Source organism: Apiospora phragmitis, assembly GCF_038363925.1.
Source record: "Apiospora phragmitis strain CBS 135458 chromosome Unknown utg000007l:2111988.0-4706623.0:1.0-2598199.0, whole genome shotgun sequence".
In the NCBI taxonomy this organism is placed as follows: domain Eukaryota; kingdom Fungi; phylum Ascomycota; class Sordariomycetes; order Amphisphaeriales; family Apiosporaceae; genus Apiospora; species Apiospora phragmitis.
Window position 1 is genome coordinate 929,792 of NW_027117406.1, and position 17,028 is coordinate 946,819.

Consider the following 17,028-nt stretch of genomic DNA (forward strand, 5'->3'; position numbering starts at 1 on the left):
GGTTCTAGTGCACCAAGCACCTACAAAGGTTCTCCTTTAGCTGGCCGGGTAGCTGGCACGCATGAACATAGCCCACTGTAATAAACATGTGAGCACTGGCATTTCCCCAATCGACCTCAGCTGTCTGGTCTCCGTTAGAGAAGGATAGCAAAGGCTTCCAAATTGGCAAGCGAATAGCTGAACAATTTGAACTTGGGAGCGGTATGCATCGATCATTGAATTATTTAAATACTGCAGAAAGGTCTTCCAAACCTTGACATGCTCTTGATAAGAAAATGCCCACATTGTGCAATGAATTGCCATTCACCTCCAGTAGTGGGATGAAGGCAAATGCGTCAGAATCAGCTGTACCCTCGCCCGACATGCCTTTTCGTCAAATACCCGTTTCTTTGTCCCGTATCTAATTGGACTGGCAAAACTGCATGTGGTTCTATGCTTCTGGGTTTACTGTACCAAAACATCTGAACTCGTGAATCAATTCATCCTTGCATATACGATCCCGTGGGGTTACCTTCAAGTATCCAGCTATGCGGGCTGTGCTGGTGGTGCCAGCTTTTTGACGTATTGTAGTGCAGAATAGTACATCGTGTCCGCAGTTTCAGCTATATTCGTTCCTTTGTCCAACCACCAACCAACACTAATGCACTAGTCGGAAGTCAAGCTACAAATAAAGTCAAGGACCCCTCCTCCCCTTTGCTTTCAGGGTCTATTCCTGCTTGTTGATCCCCAACGTCCCTCTCTTCCTCTGTGACGACGACTTTCCTCCTACTCTCGCCCGAGTACTCCGTCGATTTATATACTATACCTACCCCACGTCAGACAACATGGCGCCGGCACCGTTCAACGAGCAGAATGTCCAGGCCCAAAAGGAGCGGTATGCCGCCGCTGGCCAGGGCCAGGTGCACGCCTTCTACGATTCCCTTTCCGATGCCGAGAAAGAGGCCCTCTACCTCCAGCTCGAGGGATTCAACCCCAAGGAGATCAACGAGATCACCGAGCGAGCTCTGAAGCCCGCCCAGGCCGAAGAAAAGCCCCCCACCGTCGAGCCCCTCCCCGAGTCCGCCACCGCCAGTATCCTCGACTCCAAGCAGGAGGACATTGACCGCTGGTACGAGCTGGGATTGAAGCTCATTTCAGAGAACAAGGTGGCCGTCGTGCTCATGGCTGGTGGCCAGGGCACTCGCCTGGGCAGCAAGGGCCCCAAGGGCTGCTTCAACATCAAGCTGCCCTGGGCAAGTCCCTGTTCCAGATCCAGGCCGAGAGAATCCTGAAGGCGCAAGAGCTGGCACAGAAGAAGCACTCTCCCAAGGAGAAGGTCACAATCCCCTGGTACGTCATGACCAGCGGCCCGACCCGCCAGAACACCGAGAAGTTCTTCAACGGGGAGTCGCTAGGCGATATCCTGCCCGACGAGACCGAGGAGGACCGCCAAAAGCGTGGCTCCTACTTCGGTATGGATAAGGAGGATGTCATGATCTTCGAACAAGGTGTCCTGCCTTGCATCTCCAACGAGGGCAAAATCATGCTCGAGGGCAAGGGCAAGGTGGCCGTCGCCCCTGATGGAAACGGTGGACTGTACAAAGCTCTGTACCAGGCACCCATCAAGTCCAAGTTCGGCGCCGATGCTGCGACCGTGCTCAAGGACATGAAGGCGCGAGGTGTTGAGCATATCCACGCCTACTGCGTGGACAACTGCCTGGTCAAGGTGGCAGACCCCGTCTTCATCGGCTTCTCCGCCGAGAAGAGCGTGTCGCTGGCCACCAAGGTGGTACGAAAGCGCAACGCGACCGAGTCGGTGGGCCTGATTCTGTCCAAGAACGGTAAGCCCGACGTGGTCGAGTACTCCGAGATCGACAGCGCCACGGCCGAGGCCAAGGACGCCAAGCAGCCCGACGTGCTCAAGTTCCGCGCCGCCAACATCGTCAACCACTACTACTCCTTCGCGTACCTGAACGGCATGGACAAGTGGATGGCCAAGCTTCCCCACCACATCGCCCGCAAGAAGATCCCCTGCGTCGACACCGAGTCTGGCAATGCCGTCAAGCCCGAGAAGCCCAACGGCATCAAGCTCGAGCAGTTTGTGTTCGACAACTTCAACATGCTGGAGCTCAACGATTTCGCCTGCCTCGAGGTCAAGCGCGAGGAGGAGTTCTCCCCCTTGAAGAATGGTACCGATGCCAAGGATGACAACATGATCACCAGCAAGAACGACATCCTGGCGCAGGGTCAGCGATGGGCCCAGGCTGCTGGAGCTGTTGTCAAGAACGAGGGTCTCGAAGTCTCCCCATTGACAAGCTATGTAAGTTCATTCTTGTCCCGTCAACTACATCGTTCCAGCTCGAATTGCTAATGTTCTTTTTATAGGCCGGCGAGGGTTTGGAGAAATACAACGGACAGGAAATCTCGGCTGCAGCGATCTGAGTGCCCTGTGAGGAATAGACTGGTTATGGATTAGACAAAAAGTAACTAACTGATGAAATGGTTTATGACTTGGATGAGTAGACATTCGAGAAACAGTGTCACACTTTGAGACTTGCAATCCAGTCTGGATATAATGACATGGCACAGCAATGCGTGCATTGGAGACAATTTCATCTGACCTCCATACGCTCAGGAGTCAGTCCCAGCTCTCGTGACGTAGGACTCGATGCCCCTGAATGTGCAGCTGCTTCGAATACCATAATGTGTTTAACACGGAGTGATATAGAAAACCAACCGAACAACATATTCTCCCTGTTTGATATGAACTACTAGAATCAGCGTTGGTAAGACGAAAGAAAGACTACACGGTGTTTTTGTCTACTCGCTCATCTTGGTTCCGCACGGGAAGAGTGTTATACTTTAAAGCAACTGTTTCTCGCTTCTTGGGTCAGAGATATCATACCATCCGAAACAGGAGGGGGCTATGGTGCTTAAAGCTCGCTCCCTAGTATACGTTTGGTGAACCCCCTATCTTAAGGTGAAGGTTTGCCTATTCGTCGTCGCCCACCACAAACGAAAACTTACCTCTTCTCTGAGAACAGCCCAATAATATCATCTGCCATAAAGCGTGTTTTTATCATCATCCGATGTGGTGTAGTGGCTAACATTACACGCTCTCATTGAAGATCCGTGTAGCCCGGGGTTCGATTCCCCGCATCGGAGGTGTTTCTTCTTTTGCTCTTTTTACCCTCCAGCAACTCGTTCTATCCATAGAGTCCTTCCGGCTGGTCTGTCAAAGAAGCATAACAAGACTTGTTGTTTCGATAACATTTCCTTTTTACTACCTATTCGCATAATGTATACCTGTAACCAACCCCACATACCCAGCTAACCCTTGACTTTTCCCTTTTTCCTGGGTTACGAAACTGAGATGTGTCTGATTATTGGGCGCCACACGGATCGCAGGAGCAAATCCCCTACTTCCGACGTCAACTTCATCTAGTAGAACACGATTGCGGTTTTGTATCCATTATAAGTAGCACCTCAACTAGTTAGTGCACGCAAAATACGGTGCGATTACAAGGCCTCTTTGAATCTGTGGTATCCTAATCAACGCTTTACATGAATCCCCGAGAAGCACATGGCGCCGAGGTCTGCCCTCCGTTTTTATGCCCGGTTAACGATCCCTTCTTCCTACTCTCCTCCCTTCCTCCTTCCTCCCACTCTCAAACTGCTTCCCAAAATGCGCGCCATCACACCCCGAAACTTGATCTCATAGCTGTAGAAAGCAAGACAGGCCTTTTGAACTGCCTAAGAGAAGAAGGGGGTATCCGGTTTTGCCTGGGCAACATATGAAAAATAAGCCCACCGCAAAGTTGTATGCATCAACCTGAGTGCCAAAATTTGGTCTGCAAGCAGACCCCCCCCCGAGCTAAGAACACCCTGTAAATGTGTGCTGTGCTGTGCTACCGATACACCGCAGTTCAGAGAAGAAATGTGACAAAGGAAACCAAACATTTTCTGTACTGCATTGTACCAATCGCACCCTATCCCACCTCCGCCAACTTCTCCAAGCTTGGGGTGCGAATGCTCAGATGCGTACCTTAGAACGGAGACTTGCACTCATGGTGAAGTACATGACCGCACTGCGTGCAAAGCTTGTGGCGCTTTTCCGAGGCACCGCCAGAGTTGCCGCGAAAGCGAAGTTTCGTTCTATTTTGAACCAAGGGCCTATTTCCCGCTGTGTCAGGCAAGTAGACGACTGACTCAACAGGCAACCGGTCCAGGAGCGAACAGCTCCCAATCGCTGATTATATATGATTAAACTGTACATCTACGCAAATCATCACCCAACGCCTTCCGCTATGATGTGCTCGATGGGCCCGGGCTGCAATTGAGTTTGTGGATGTTGGAAGAAATAACTTTTCAAAGAGTGACATCGAGGACGAGGCTGACGTCCTGGACATTGGAGCCTGCCAAATCCTCAAGAACCGGGATGAGGTCTAATAATTCATTATCGTGGGCATCGGAGAACCAACTGCTGATGGGCACTGCGTGTTGCGGGTGGAAGATATAGGATGTGGGCGAATTATCGATGATGATGGTGTCCTTCAGATCACGGCCGACCTGAGACAGGTCCTTGACGTAGTTTCCTTGGTGGTTGTAGCAGCTTTCCCGGAACAGCCTGTGGTGGACGACCTTGTGGATGTCAAGCTGGTCGAGAAGAGGATCGCCGTACTGTTCACAACCGAGTTAGGACCGTACGGTTGAATGGATTACGAGTGTGCAACTTACCTTGGAAACTGATGCAGTAAAAACCACGACCTCATAAAGCTCGCCCACCCGCTTCATGAATTGGTCAACGCCAGGCCGCTTTATGACGTAGACATTATGATAATTCCCTTCGATCTCTACGGGTATCGTGAAGTCGGCTTGGTGTAAAATCTAATTCACGAGTCAGATATCATGTGCAACGGGCTATTACCAGCGGATACATGATACATACCTTGAACGAAGAGTGGACCAAGGTTTCGTCGAGATCCAGAACAAGGCACTTTCTGCCCTTCATGTGAGGCTCAATGGGAGGCAATAAGAACTTTTGCTCCGGTGTTGACTCCGTCACCGCAACTGCTTTCTCGTCGGGAACGGCCGCAGGCGGAGTTGGTGCCTCTACAGGCGCCGGGGGTGGAGACTGTACCGCACTCTGCTCCTGCTCTTCAGGGGTAACGACCGGTTGCTTCACCCGGGCCGAAGTATCGGCATCAGGCATTGCCACATCCCCGTCTGTATCCTTTGGAGCGGACGCATCTGCACTTTGCTCAACGTTCTCTGGGTTCTCGGAGACCGGAGGGTTCACAGTGATGCTTGGTCCCGTCGCGCCCACTAGGGTGGTCTGTTTCGACTCGCTGTCATGATCCCCCACGGTAGATTGGTCCCGCGCAGCGGATCCGGAGGCGCGCTTCGTCTTCGACTGCTCAGGCGTGGGGACGGCTTGAGTTTGCGGGTCCTTTTCCTTCTCCTTTTCCGGCAATTGGCTCTTGCTGCCTGTAGTTTGTTCGGATGGTGTGCCAGTGCGCCGGCTTGATGTCAGCTGCCGGGGTGGGATTCTATCCAGTTTATGAGACGGGAGAGCCTCTTCTCCGCCTTCCAGTGCATTTCCGTGGTCTGGCACCACACAGCAGCCCAGCATCGAAAGTAGACCGCCCTTCTTGCGTTTCTGGGGTGCTCCAGCCGGCGAATTAGGTTGCGTGGAGCCCGGTGTGCCGGATGGGCCCGTCCCAGCCCCAGAGCGGTTGCTGGACGCGCTTCCGTTCCTCTGCCGACCTAACATGCTGTTCTTGGATTCTCTGGAATGACCACCGATGCTGTCTCTGGAGTCGCTTACCGTCACGCCGCTGAGTCCTGTCGACGTCGGCGATGACTGGTTCTTCTGGGAAGACGATCGCGAGGGTACGTGGAGCAGGCCTCTACCCTTTTTAGAACTGGACCCGTCTTCTTGCGCAAGCGATGGCTTCTCTTTGGATCCGTCGTAGTCAGCTTGGGGCTTCTCCTCGATGCCCTTCGACATATCTACACGAAAAGCGGCGGGTGTCGGCAGGTTCTCGGGCGAGATAGGCGATGCTACGGCACTGGAAAATAGTGTAAGCGATAGTCTCGGGCCTCGTTGCACGTGTTGAAAAACAGAGAGTCGTGAAATGGTATGCAGGATGCGGTAGATTGAGAGCGTTTTGTGGTCGCCCTCTAATGGTGCGCACAATGACCCGAGGAAGCGGTGGGAGGACACAAGGTGTCACAAGGGTAACACAGTGGTGAGGATTCCCCTTAAACCACCTTCAGGGCGTTGTGACTTCTCAGGAGCAGGCAGTGATGAATGGAAAGGGTCACCGGCGATGCCAATGGTGGCTTGCCAGTGCAGAGGCAGTTGATTGAACGTGATCGATCACTCACCTCGGCGGAATGTGCTGTCGAGCCTCGAATGGCTGCCCAACCCCCTTACGCTGCAATCAAATTAGTGGCCGTTGGGGGTCGGAATTCGGCGCCGTAGTTCGCAGCCAGAATTCAGGACTGAGGTTTGGATGCAGAGCGCAAACCGGATTGAAAGAGTCCGATGAAAAGGGCGGGTGCACGAACGGAAAAAGGTTGAGTGAGGCTGAAGATGGTTTCGCGCGTCGTGACTCGTGGTAAGGAGGTATCGTGGTAGCAGCAGGTAGCGTAGCGTAGCTGGCTGGGGGGGCTCGGTGGAGATCGGCAGAGTACTTAACGCGGAAATGGCTTTACTGGCTGATACAACTTGGGCTCTGTGGAGAGAACGAGGGAGGTACTAATCACCGTGAAGAGAAGAGAAGGGAAGAAAAAAAGCACAGGACTCGCGCCGATCGACAAGAAGAGCTAGGCGGGAAGAGAAAGGGTGGGCAAGTAACAACACGAACAGAATAATCAGGATTGCTGAATTGAATCTAAGCACGGCAACTACGATTGTCGGCGCAAGAGGCTTCGCATCGCAGCTCGGTGCAGAGTAGGAGGTAGACAGAAGGGTAGGGTAGGGTGTGTGAGAAGGAGGATGAAGGTGTAAGATGATGGCCCCCGGAGGCAGATGGAGAATCGGATGAATTGCACTATTCTGGGTAAGAGGCTAGGTTCGCCTTGGGCATGTTGCTTGTAGACGCTGGCTACTTGTCCCTCTAGCACCCACAAGCGAGATGATGTCCAAGATTGGGGGCAATCTACCATCCAGCACAGAGGGTGGAAAAGAGAGCAGAATGCGGCCGGCTGGGCTGCCCGTCCCCCCCTGCCAAGTACCTGATCTTGAAGCCGGGCAATGCTAGGCCGAGAGTTGAAGGATGGAGGCCAGCCCAACAAATTGTAGGGTACCTCTCAATGTCACTGGTTGATCAGCATCCGCCAGTGAGCTGACTGGGAAATTCACAATCTGGCTCTCTCTCCGGTTCTGCCTTTCTTTTTTTGTGGTCTTGCTCTCTTTATTGTCTGCCAGCTCGCACCACCAGCAGTCTCTTATTGATCAATCTCTACTTACACCCACGAGCCGTTGCTACTTGGTAAAATACATGTTGCAGGTGCACCTACTCCTAAGTCTGTGTAGTGGTCGAGGATGAAATGGTTTAATCAATTGCAGCATGGGTCCCACGACCCTAGTGAGCATGGCGGTCCACCTATAGTGGAAATGCCCCCGAGTTGTATTGAAGCTAAGAGTCGCGACTTTCATATCGAATAATTTGTTAGACCCGCTACGCAGTTCAGCATACCAAATCTAACTAATGCATTGTCCCTCAAGTATCACTTGTCAAATTGCCAGGCCGCTCTCACCCACTCTATCTACGGGTGCTCCATAGCCATGCTCCTGGCCTCCACCATCATCTACATCAACGAGTAATTGAAGATGGACAGGCATACAATGTGCATACTGTGACCCTTTTGCAACTTTGCAAAGCTGGCGTTGACACCGGGCTCCTGAACGGGCCATTAGCCGCTCGAACTTTGCGTGAAGAAGACTACATACAAAACTAATGCGTTGGTCTATTCGTTTTCTCTCGACTCCGTACTTCATGCTCGATGGAGGTGCTTGAGGGTTAGTGAGATCCGCACCCCTGAAGACCAAAAGCGCTTCAACGAGACAGCCTACACAATGCCTCCAGAAATGCCCCGCGTCCCAACGGTCACCCATTGGCTCTCATCCCCGAGAGGCCTTGGACTCGAGTCTCTGCATGATGGCTCTGTTTGCAATGCTGTGCTTTGCAGTCGTCGGTCGTTCTGCCATAGGCGAGAGTTGTGGTGCCAATGATGCTGTTGCAGGCTCTCCCGGGGATACATCCGCCAAGCTGGAGTTCTGTACAGCACCAACCTTAGCCTCTTTCTAGGTGTTGTCGAGTCGAAGTGAGGTAGTGCATGTGCTTCTGTCTTTTCATTGGCTCCCGTACCGCCGGCCTAGTGACTGCTCATGCAAACACTTCAGACACTGGAACCACTCAGCGATAGTCGTTCCGTCAATTCAGGGAACTATGATTGCGTTCGGAATACATTTCAGGGGAAACCTGCAACCCAGATGTGATGAATCTGGACAGCATTTCCTTGCTTGGTGTCGGCCATTGAATCACACACCGAGTGAGCGCTTCTGGTACCCCGCGCTCACAGGGGCTTGCTGATGAACACATGTCTCTATTTTTATCCTCTAATAAAGGACCCAGCATGAGCCTCCCTCGTCTACCTACTTGGTATGGGTAGCTGCGGCGAAAGAATACACGTACATCAAATATATACATCAAGCTATAGTTTTAGTTGCAAGTCAAGTTGATGCTTGCTTGCTTGCTCCTTGCTCACTTCTTGAAAGGGTTTCCTTCCATGGTAAACGAGGCCCGGGGCTTGGACACACCAGACACTTACAAGTACCTATATAGTATGTATTACTGCCTAGAAAACTAGGATATTGGAGGTCAGCCAGCCGTCTGAATCGTGTCGTCCAAGGTAGATAGATCATAGATGCACGCGAGGATGATGAACTGTGATTTTTCGGAGGCTCAGGGCGTGGCATTCTCCCTCTCTCTCTGTAGACTCTCACAGCTGACTGGAGCCGTAAATTGGGGTCGGAATCTGGGGTAAGCAAGCTTTGGTGGGGACCCGACACCAGCGATGTCCAACCTCGGAATTGGGGCATGGGCCATCTCATCACATGCTCACATGTCTGAACCTGTGATGACGTCCGGAAGAAACAACAGCAAGTCCGGCACCTACAATACCTAGACGTACAATATCCCCATTGCGCATCACCCCGATCTCATCTATTTCGCTTCTACGAAATATCTCACCCAGACAAACCGTCCCCGCTGTTCCTGTGCCCAGAGCATGGCGATGCGGTCCCTTGCAAACTGAACGAAACGGCTCCTCGCTGTGCTTCGTAACAATGGCCGCGCAGTCCACCTTGCGCCATTCGGCGTCCGAGGACGTCTTGATGGCCTTCATCGACAAGTATAAGAAGCTGATCCAGGATCGGCTACGGAGAACCTCGAAGCGCACCAAGCTGCTGGCCACCATAGCGCTTGCGACAACTATTATCCTCGGTGCCGAAGGCAGTCGGCGGTGGTGGAAGAAGCGTCATGCAGAGAAAGAGCAGGGAAGGAAACTACTGCGAAAGAACTCCTGGCTATTCAACAAAGATGGGTCGCGCACCATATATGTCCCTTACAAGGACAGTACCTCCAAGGTCGTAATCCATAGGACCAAGCCCTTGACTTTCGAGGCGCATCGTCGACTATCCTCAACCCACCCAAGATTTCCGGCCTTGGCGATGGTACTGTGCCTTCAGCCCAGGCAAAACCTGGGCTCAACTTGGCCTTTTTGCATCAGTTCCTTAGCTTGATGAGCATCATGATCCCCCGCTGGACGAGCAAAGAGGCAGGACTGTTACTTAGTCACGGTGTGTTCCTGATGCTCAGGACATACTTGTCGCTTGTCGTAGCACGATTAGATGGCGAGATCGTACGGGATCTGGTTGCCGGCAATGGGAAGCTATTCCTCTGGGGACTCGCTAAGGTGCGTTTGCAATCATATACCCTGGAGAATATATAGGCGTGTACTGACCGTTTGTCTCTTTAGTGGTGTGGTCTGGGGAGCTTTGCTTCATACGTGAACTCCATGATCAAATTCTTGGAGTCGAAGGTGTCCATCGCTTTCCGAACCCGACTTACACGTTACATTCACGACTTGTATCTCAACGACAATCTGAACTACTATAAGCTTTCCAACCTAGACGGTGGAGTCGGTCAAGGGGCGGACCAGTATATTACCCAAGACCTAACACTGTTTTGCGCCTCGGCAGCCAACCTGTACTCCTCGCTTGGCAAACCTTTTGTTGATATTTGTGTATTCAACTACCAACTGTATCAGTCCCTTGGCCCTCTGGCACTGACTGGGCTCTTGAGTAATTACTTCCTGACGGCAAGCATTTTACGAAAGCTCTCGCCGCCTTTTGGGAAACTCAAAGCAGTCGAGGGTCGCAAAGAGGGCGACTTCCGGGCGTTGCATGCCCGGCTGATAGCCAATGCCGAGGAAGTCGCTTTCTATGGCGGTGCTGAGATGGAGAAAACTTTCCTCAACAGAGAATTCAAGTCTCTAAAAAGTTGGATGGAGGGCATATATATGCTCGAGATCCGATACAACATTCTCGAGGACTTCATCCTGAAATATAGCTGGAGCGCTTACGGCTATCTACTATCCTCGTTGCCGACATTCCTTCCAGCTTGGGGTGGTTTGGGTGGCGCACTAGAGATGGCCGACAATGCAGAGAAAGGCGGCCGTGAACGTGGCCGTATGAAGGAGTTCATCACAAACAAACGGCTCATGCTGTCACTTGCCGATGCCGGCGGCAGAATGATGTATTCGATCAAGGATCTCTCGGAACTTGCTGGTTACACCAGTCGTGTATACACGCTCATCTCAACACTGCATCGGGTTCATGCCAATGCCTATGTTCCACGCCCCACTGGAAACGAGCTTTACTCGCTTTCAGATGTTCAAGGAACCACTCAAAAGGGATTCGACGGAGTTCGACTTGAGCATGTGCCTGTCGTTGCGCCCGGTTTGTGGCCCCAGGGCGGTGATGAGCTCATTGAGTCGCTTGGCTTGATCGTACGCAACGGTGAACACCTCCTGATATCTGGGCCCAACGGTGTTGGTAAATCCGCCATTGCGCGTATCCTTGCAGGGCTATGGCCAGTATATCGGGGCTTGATGAGTCGGCCAAAGTCTATAGGGGAGGATGGCATCATGTTCCTGCCGCAGCGCCCCTACCTCAGCATTGGCACACTGCGCGATCAAGTCATCTACCCAGACGGCGAGGTTGATATGCGACTGAAACGGAAGTCCGAGGATGACCTACAGCGAGCTCTCGATGCAGCACGTCTTGGTTATCTGCCTGATCGAGAAGGTGGCTGGGACACCCGCAAGAATGGAAGGACGTCTTCAGTGGTGGTGAGAAGCAGCGAGTTGGCTTTGCACGCCTCCTGTACCACGAACCAAAATATGCCATCATTGATGAGGGCACCAGTGCGGTATCGAGTGACGTGGAGGGACTACTCTACGAAACTTGCAAGGAAAGGGGCATCAGTAAGCTATTCCCAACTGTTTGTCCACCTGCAACAAGACTAACAACCAACCACAGCTCTTGTCACGATTTCCACACGTGCTTCTTTGAAGAAATACCACACCTTCAACCTTGTTTTGGGCATGGGCGACGACGGTACCGAATGGGAATTCGAGCGCATTGGTACGGAACGCGAGAAGATGCACGTCGAGCGTGAGCTGCAGGAGCTGCGGGAGAGGCTTGCTCAGGTGGAAGAGTGGAAGCAGCGGCGCGAGGAGATCGAGAAAGAACTGGCCCAGGTGTGGACGGCGGATGGGAAAGACGAGCCCCTGAGCCCCCCGCCGTATGTGGAAGAAGAGTCCCAGCCTGTTACGGATTCAGATGAATTTGTAGAGGCCCCTGAGGGCAGCTGAAAGCCGTCCATTGGCAAACCATGTATTTGTATGGAATTTACATTAAATTTTTACCCAACAGCAGGGTGTCGTGCTTCATTCATGCTTGTTCTCAGCTGTGCTCATTCATCACCATGAGATGAGAGATGTTGAAGGGACATGTAAACACAGGCTAGCAGGCAGTATCCTTGTTAGGCCACGCCACCACCCCGGCTACCGTTCTCCCCGCCTTGAGTACATCCAATCAGACTCTTGTGCAGGGCCAACTTGATCGGCAATGTTCGATAGATCTGCGCCATCCCAGCATCGTCTTCCGTCCAAAGTCAACACTATGCTCTTCCCAACATTAGCTTCGCAAACCGCCGAGGCTGGTGCGGGAAAACGTCGTCATTCGAGTACTTCCTCCCCTTTCTTCATGCGACGGACGCCATGACTAGCACGTGTATCAGACCGGCCCTTCGCGGGGGAGTGAATTGGGTAGTAGGCCCAGATGCGCAAGTTCTGGGGAGATACGGCAGAGCCATATGAATAGTAACAGCCAGTCAACGTGCGCAGTAGCGGTTTTACTCACGTATCAAACAGCCGTCCTCCTTCTAGTTATCATTCACCTACTCGTCAACTGCGCACCTTTTCTCGGCCTCGCCTGTCTACTTGCCGCTGGACCCTGTGTCAGCCTGCTGCTTGCTACCACTCCTGCATAGCTCTTTCGAACCCCGTGAAGTGAGGGCTTTTCCTATTACCGGGCTACGAAGCCTTGAGGGGGGAAATTCGTTGCTGATCAGATAGCGCCACGCCTTGGCTATCTACTTGCCCTTGCCTCTATGGGATTTACAGTTTTCGCTTCCCTGGGGGCGTGTTTGTAGTTAGGTCGTCTCACAATACGCTCAGAGCCATGATCATGAACCTCGACGGGTTGTGCCTACGTATGCGACATCGTGCGACGGCGGGAACCCTTGTGGTTGCAATAGTTGGCTTCACAGCCTGGGACTACCGTCGGCCGCAGGCAACTTCTATCTATACATCCATCTGTCGTCCATGTGTAATTTATTTCATACATTGTGAGACGAATTCCTTGGCCTCTTTTCCCTGTTCAAACGACAACTGCTGTTAAGGCAGGCCGAACCCTGGCGACGAAGCAGCCTGTTAAGTGTCGTGTGTTCGTTGTTGGCCCATCATGCGCGGGGGCTGCCCCCGATCGGAGGAGCGAAGCCGCCGCTCAGTTTCCACAGCATAATACGCCCGCTGCCCGTCATCGAAGAGGACACCGCCAGCCACGATGACGATGCGCCGCCGAAAGTGCCTGAGAAATCGCCTGATAGGCAGGTGTCGCCGTTGACGGCTGCTGCTGCTGCTGCTGCCGCCGCCAGGGCTCGCGCGCCGCGCGTGACGGCTACTCCTCCACCGCCACCAATCCGTAGCTTGCTGCCCCTACGGGGAGCCACGAGCGGCAATGGCGGCGGTGGTGGCAGGTCAGCAGCAGCAGCTCAAGAGCCGGAAAAGGATGACCACAGTTTGAAAAGCTGGCTGTCCAAGCGAGGCGGATGGTATCGTGCCACACTCATGGCGGCTCTAGCAGTTTGCGCCATAGTGGCTCTGACTGTAGGTCTTACCCTAGGACTGCAGCAAAAGAAGTAAGTTACCCGCCCCCTTCCTTCCCCTCCTCGGCCTAGGCACCTACCTAGTTCGTCACATCTGGAGGGCGCCCCCCTTAAGTAGATTCACAGTAACAAGCCATCTTACAATGACAGCAACTCCACGGTGACGCCTCCTGACCAAGAGGGGGAGCCGCCAGTGCTTTTCCCCCGCCGGCTCCTACGCATTCAGGACGGCACTCTACAACGTGAAGAAAGACTGCACCTCGAACAACAACACGTTCAGGTGCTACCCGTTCAAGACGTACAGCCAGTCGAGATCGGACGCCTCGGCGACGTATTTCTGGACCATCTCCCAAGTCAACAGTTGGGCGTTCCAGATCTCGGCCGCGCCGAACCCCTTCGTGCCGCAGTTCACGAACCTGTCGCTGACGCAGCTGGACGCGAACCAATTCTCCGAGAGGCTGACGTTCAGCTTCTCGATGCACGGCGCCGCCGTCGTCCCCACCATGGCCCTGGGCGAGGACAATAAAAATAACCACAAGAACAACAGCAGCAGCGACAGCGACAGGGCCGCCACGTGCTACTACAACGACACGCTGGTGACGGGCACGATCTGGACGCGGCGGCCAGCCGAGTTCCCCGCCAACCTCACGACGCCCGTCAGCAACGGGGGAAGGACCGGGAAGCCCATCACCTCGTCGACCACATTCGACCCCTGGCCCTACGCGGTGCAGGTCGTGCAGAGTACGCGGGACGCCCCGGACTGTCGAGACGCGGACGGGAATCGGGTCGGGGGCGACTTCAGCCGACCGCCGGACCGGTCGGGGGAATGCTCTTGTTCGTATGCCAACTTCGGTCTCTAGCCGAGGAATACCTACGCAACAAAGGAAAGTGCATGCAGCCTGGCTTTAGTGCTCCGTACTTCCCCCTTCAATAGGGAGGTGGACAGTTATTCTTATCCAGGATACCCCAAACAAGAAAAGACATTGTATATGGTATTCATGTTGATACCAATGTTGCTACTGAAGCACTTTACCACATAATATAGAACCATTCGCAGTTCTCTAGTTGATATGTAACCAAGACTGAATGAACTCCGACGTAGGTATGGCTATTACTGAAGAACGATACAATACATTCTAAGCACAGCCACGAAACATTGAACCTTACTAGAAAAAGGGAGCCCTTGAATATAAACACCTCGTCGCTTGACGGGGGTTTAATTCGGTCTTCCCCTGCCGCGATCTCAGGCTGTCTTTTCCGTCCCAGTGTCTCCCAGGGCTCTGTCCTGGCTCTGATTGGTTCCACAGCATCATTGTGGATGTATAGCCGCATCACCTTGGGGCCTGGATAGTGCCGTGTCGCATGCACAACCCACCATATAGCCGAGAGAGCCACAGTACCGACCAAGATGACACTGTTGTAGTTCATCGTTTCCGTCGTCGTGGGGATGGCAAAGGCTGGCCACGGCAACATTTTGTCAGCACAGTAATAATATTTGGAAGGTGTTTTGCGGGATGAGAGAGAGAGAAAGCCCATAATGAAAATGGTATTTCCACAATAAAAAGGGGAGGGTAGGTGAGCGCAAGGGACTCTTGAAGGTAAGTAAGTACTCACGGAAGCAGAACAAAACATCAAACAGCACGATAAACAGCACCGCCAGCCCATTCACCACCCACCCAAACCACCCCCGCCCCATATGAAACGGCCCCGCGGGGAAGTAGCGCCGCCCCGTCGCCATGTTGGCGACGAGCGGGACGGCGTACGAGACGGTGGTCAGGATGATGAAGGAGCCCGAGAGGTCGAGGAAGGCGGCGCCGGACCCGAGCGCGACGGCGCCCAGCCCCGTCGCCAGGCCGCTCACCAACAGCGTGGCCGTCATGGGGCAGCTGCGGGCCTCGTCGACGCGCGCGAAGAGGCCCGCGAGCGGCACCGCGCCGTCCCGCGCCAGCGCCCAGTACGTGCGCGAGCACGTCAGCAGCGTGCCCACGTTGCAGCACGCCGTGCTCAGCAGCAGGATCAGGAGCAGGGCCAGCGTCCCGCCCGCGCTGCCCGTCGCTTGCTCGTAGATGATGGCTAGGGGGGAAGGTATTGAGGTTTCCGGGTTCGATACTAGTGAGAGTTATCGTTAATGAGGGATGAGTGTTCTGCAATATAGGGGCGCTCAGTCCACTTACAGCGCCGAGAGGTCCGTGATGGCATATCCGAGCGTGATAGCAAAGACAAAGGCATATAATCCGCCCAGCCCGATCTGAAGCCCGATCACTTTGGGCAGGTCGCGGCGCGGATGCGGGAGCTCCTCCGCCAGATGCGTGATGGCGTCGGGCGTGCCAATGGTGAAGGCGCCGTTGAGGACGCCGAGCAAGAAGGCCACGCCGCCGGGCCAGCCCGTGAGGTTGTTCTCCGCAAACGAACCCCAGACGAACGTGTTGGACGCGTGCCGCTTCGGCATGGCCGCGACCACGGTGATGGTGACGATGCCGCCCACGATCACCAGCAGCATCCCCGCGTGCTGCGTGTAGGGGACGACGCGGCGGTTCGCGAACACGACGCACGCGGTGCCGAGCCACAGCACCAGCACGTACGCCGCGTAGACGTGCCAGGCCGCCGGCGCGTACGTGGCCCGGTGGTAGGTCGCGTACATCTGCACAGCGATGTTGGCCGTCACTTGCAGCAGGGAGGCCAGGCCGAAGATCCACCCATAGAAGTTGATCCAGCCGGCGAAGAAGCCGGTCACGCGGCCGAACCGGGCCCGGCGGCGATGGTGGCCCAGTGATAGACGCCGCCGGCTGTTGGGACCGAGGAGGTTAGCTACTCGTCCAAAAAAAAAAAAAAGAGTCAGCTCCATAGGGTTTTTGTTGAAGGCATGCCCTCCTCAGGTAAGCCTTTCGATTTAAATTCTCAGGGTGATGCTTACTTCTGCTAGCGATAGCCCGATGAAAGCCTACGTATCTGCGTTAGTGACAAGACGCGCACGACATTTACGGACCGGGGGAGTCTCATACTCACATAATAGAACACAGCAACTATCAGCTCGTATATTATACCAGTCGGTCCACCATTTCTGTTGACGAAAATTTGAAGTTCAGCAACCAGGAGTCTGTCTTGTATACTCTCACCACACATGAACAAAGGGGAGTAAGAGGGCTTTCGTACGCGATAGAGATTGTGATTGAAGACCCCAGCGCGGCCCAGGCATTGTCAACAGTCAGAGCTACGCCTGTGAGAGCCCACAGGTTATACTGCCGCTTCAACTGATCACGGTGGCCCGCCGCGTTGACCTCCACGCCGCCCTCTACCGCGACGACTATCTCGTCTCGGAACACCGCTCGAACCTCAGGGTTCTGCTGCTGCTGCTTCTTGTCGTTCGCCGTTGGGGGCTTGTCGTTATGTCGCATAGTCGCCATCGTCTGTTCCGCTTACAAGGAGGATGGTAGTGAGAGGTTGATTGAGTCCAGGTTCGTGCAACATGATATTATGATTCTTATTAAGGAATTTGGCTCTGCTAACCGAACGATATGCACAA

General features: G+C 53.8%; 5 protein-coding genes across 5 annotated transcripts; 3 read left to right on the forward strand and 2 right to left on the reverse strand.

The window, feature by feature from the left end:
- Window positions 1-824: 824 nt before the first annotated feature.
- Window positions 825-2,421, forward strand: PG994_007895 (uncharacterized protein; the record flags this gene model as incomplete). The annotated part of the gene is made up of 3 exons (XM_066859304.1): window positions 825-1,167; window positions 1,224-2,299; window positions 2,365-2,421. The coding sequence occupies 3 exons, from the start codon at window positions 825-827 to the stop codon at window positions 2,419-2,421; spliced, it is 1,476 nt and encodes a 491-aa protein (XP_066714791.1).
- A 1,926-nt stretch (window positions 2,422-4,347) lies between these two features.
- PG994_007896 (NLI interacting factor-like phosphatase) lies at window positions 4,348-5,989 on the reverse strand (the record flags this gene model as incomplete). The annotated part of the gene is made up of 3 exons (XM_066859305.1): window positions 4,348-4,659; window positions 4,717-4,866; window positions 4,928-5,989. The coding sequence occupies 3 exons, from the start codon at window positions 5,987-5,989 to the stop codon at window positions 4,348-4,350; spliced, it is 1,524 nt and encodes a 507-aa protein (XP_066714792.1).
- Window positions 5,990-9,337: 3,348 nt separating this feature from the next.
- PG994_007897 (uncharacterized protein) lies at window positions 9,338-11,928 on the forward strand (the record flags this gene model as incomplete). Its single annotated transcript, XM_066859306.1, has 5 exons — window positions 9,338-9,626; window positions 9,674-9,966; window positions 10,030-11,403; window positions 11,526-11,538; window positions 11,594-11,928. The coding sequence occupies 5 exons, from the start codon at window positions 9,338-9,340 to the stop codon at window positions 11,926-11,928; spliced, it is 2,304 nt and encodes a 767-aa protein (XP_066714793.1).
- An 871-nt stretch (window positions 11,929-12,799) lies between these two features.
- On the forward strand, window positions 12,800-14,365 carry PG994_007898 (uncharacterized protein; the record flags this gene model as incomplete). Its single annotated transcript, XM_066859307.1, has 3 exons — window positions 12,800-12,830; window positions 12,971-13,506; window positions 13,685-14,365. The coding sequence occupies 3 exons, from the start codon at window positions 12,800-12,802 to the stop codon at window positions 14,363-14,365; spliced, it is 1,248 nt and encodes a 415-aa protein (XP_066714794.1).
- Window positions 14,366-14,836: 471 nt separating this feature from the next.
- PG994_007899 (choline transport protein) lies at window positions 14,837-16,909 on the reverse strand (the record flags this gene model as incomplete). Its single annotated transcript, XM_066859308.1, has 5 exons — window positions 14,837-14,848; window positions 14,910-14,962; window positions 15,120-15,550; window positions 15,680-16,291; window positions 16,659-16,909. The coding sequence occupies 5 exons, from the start codon at window positions 16,907-16,909 to the stop codon at window positions 14,837-14,839; spliced, it is 1,359 nt and encodes a 452-aa protein (XP_066714795.1).
- Window positions 16,910-17,028: the final 119 nt, after the last annotated feature.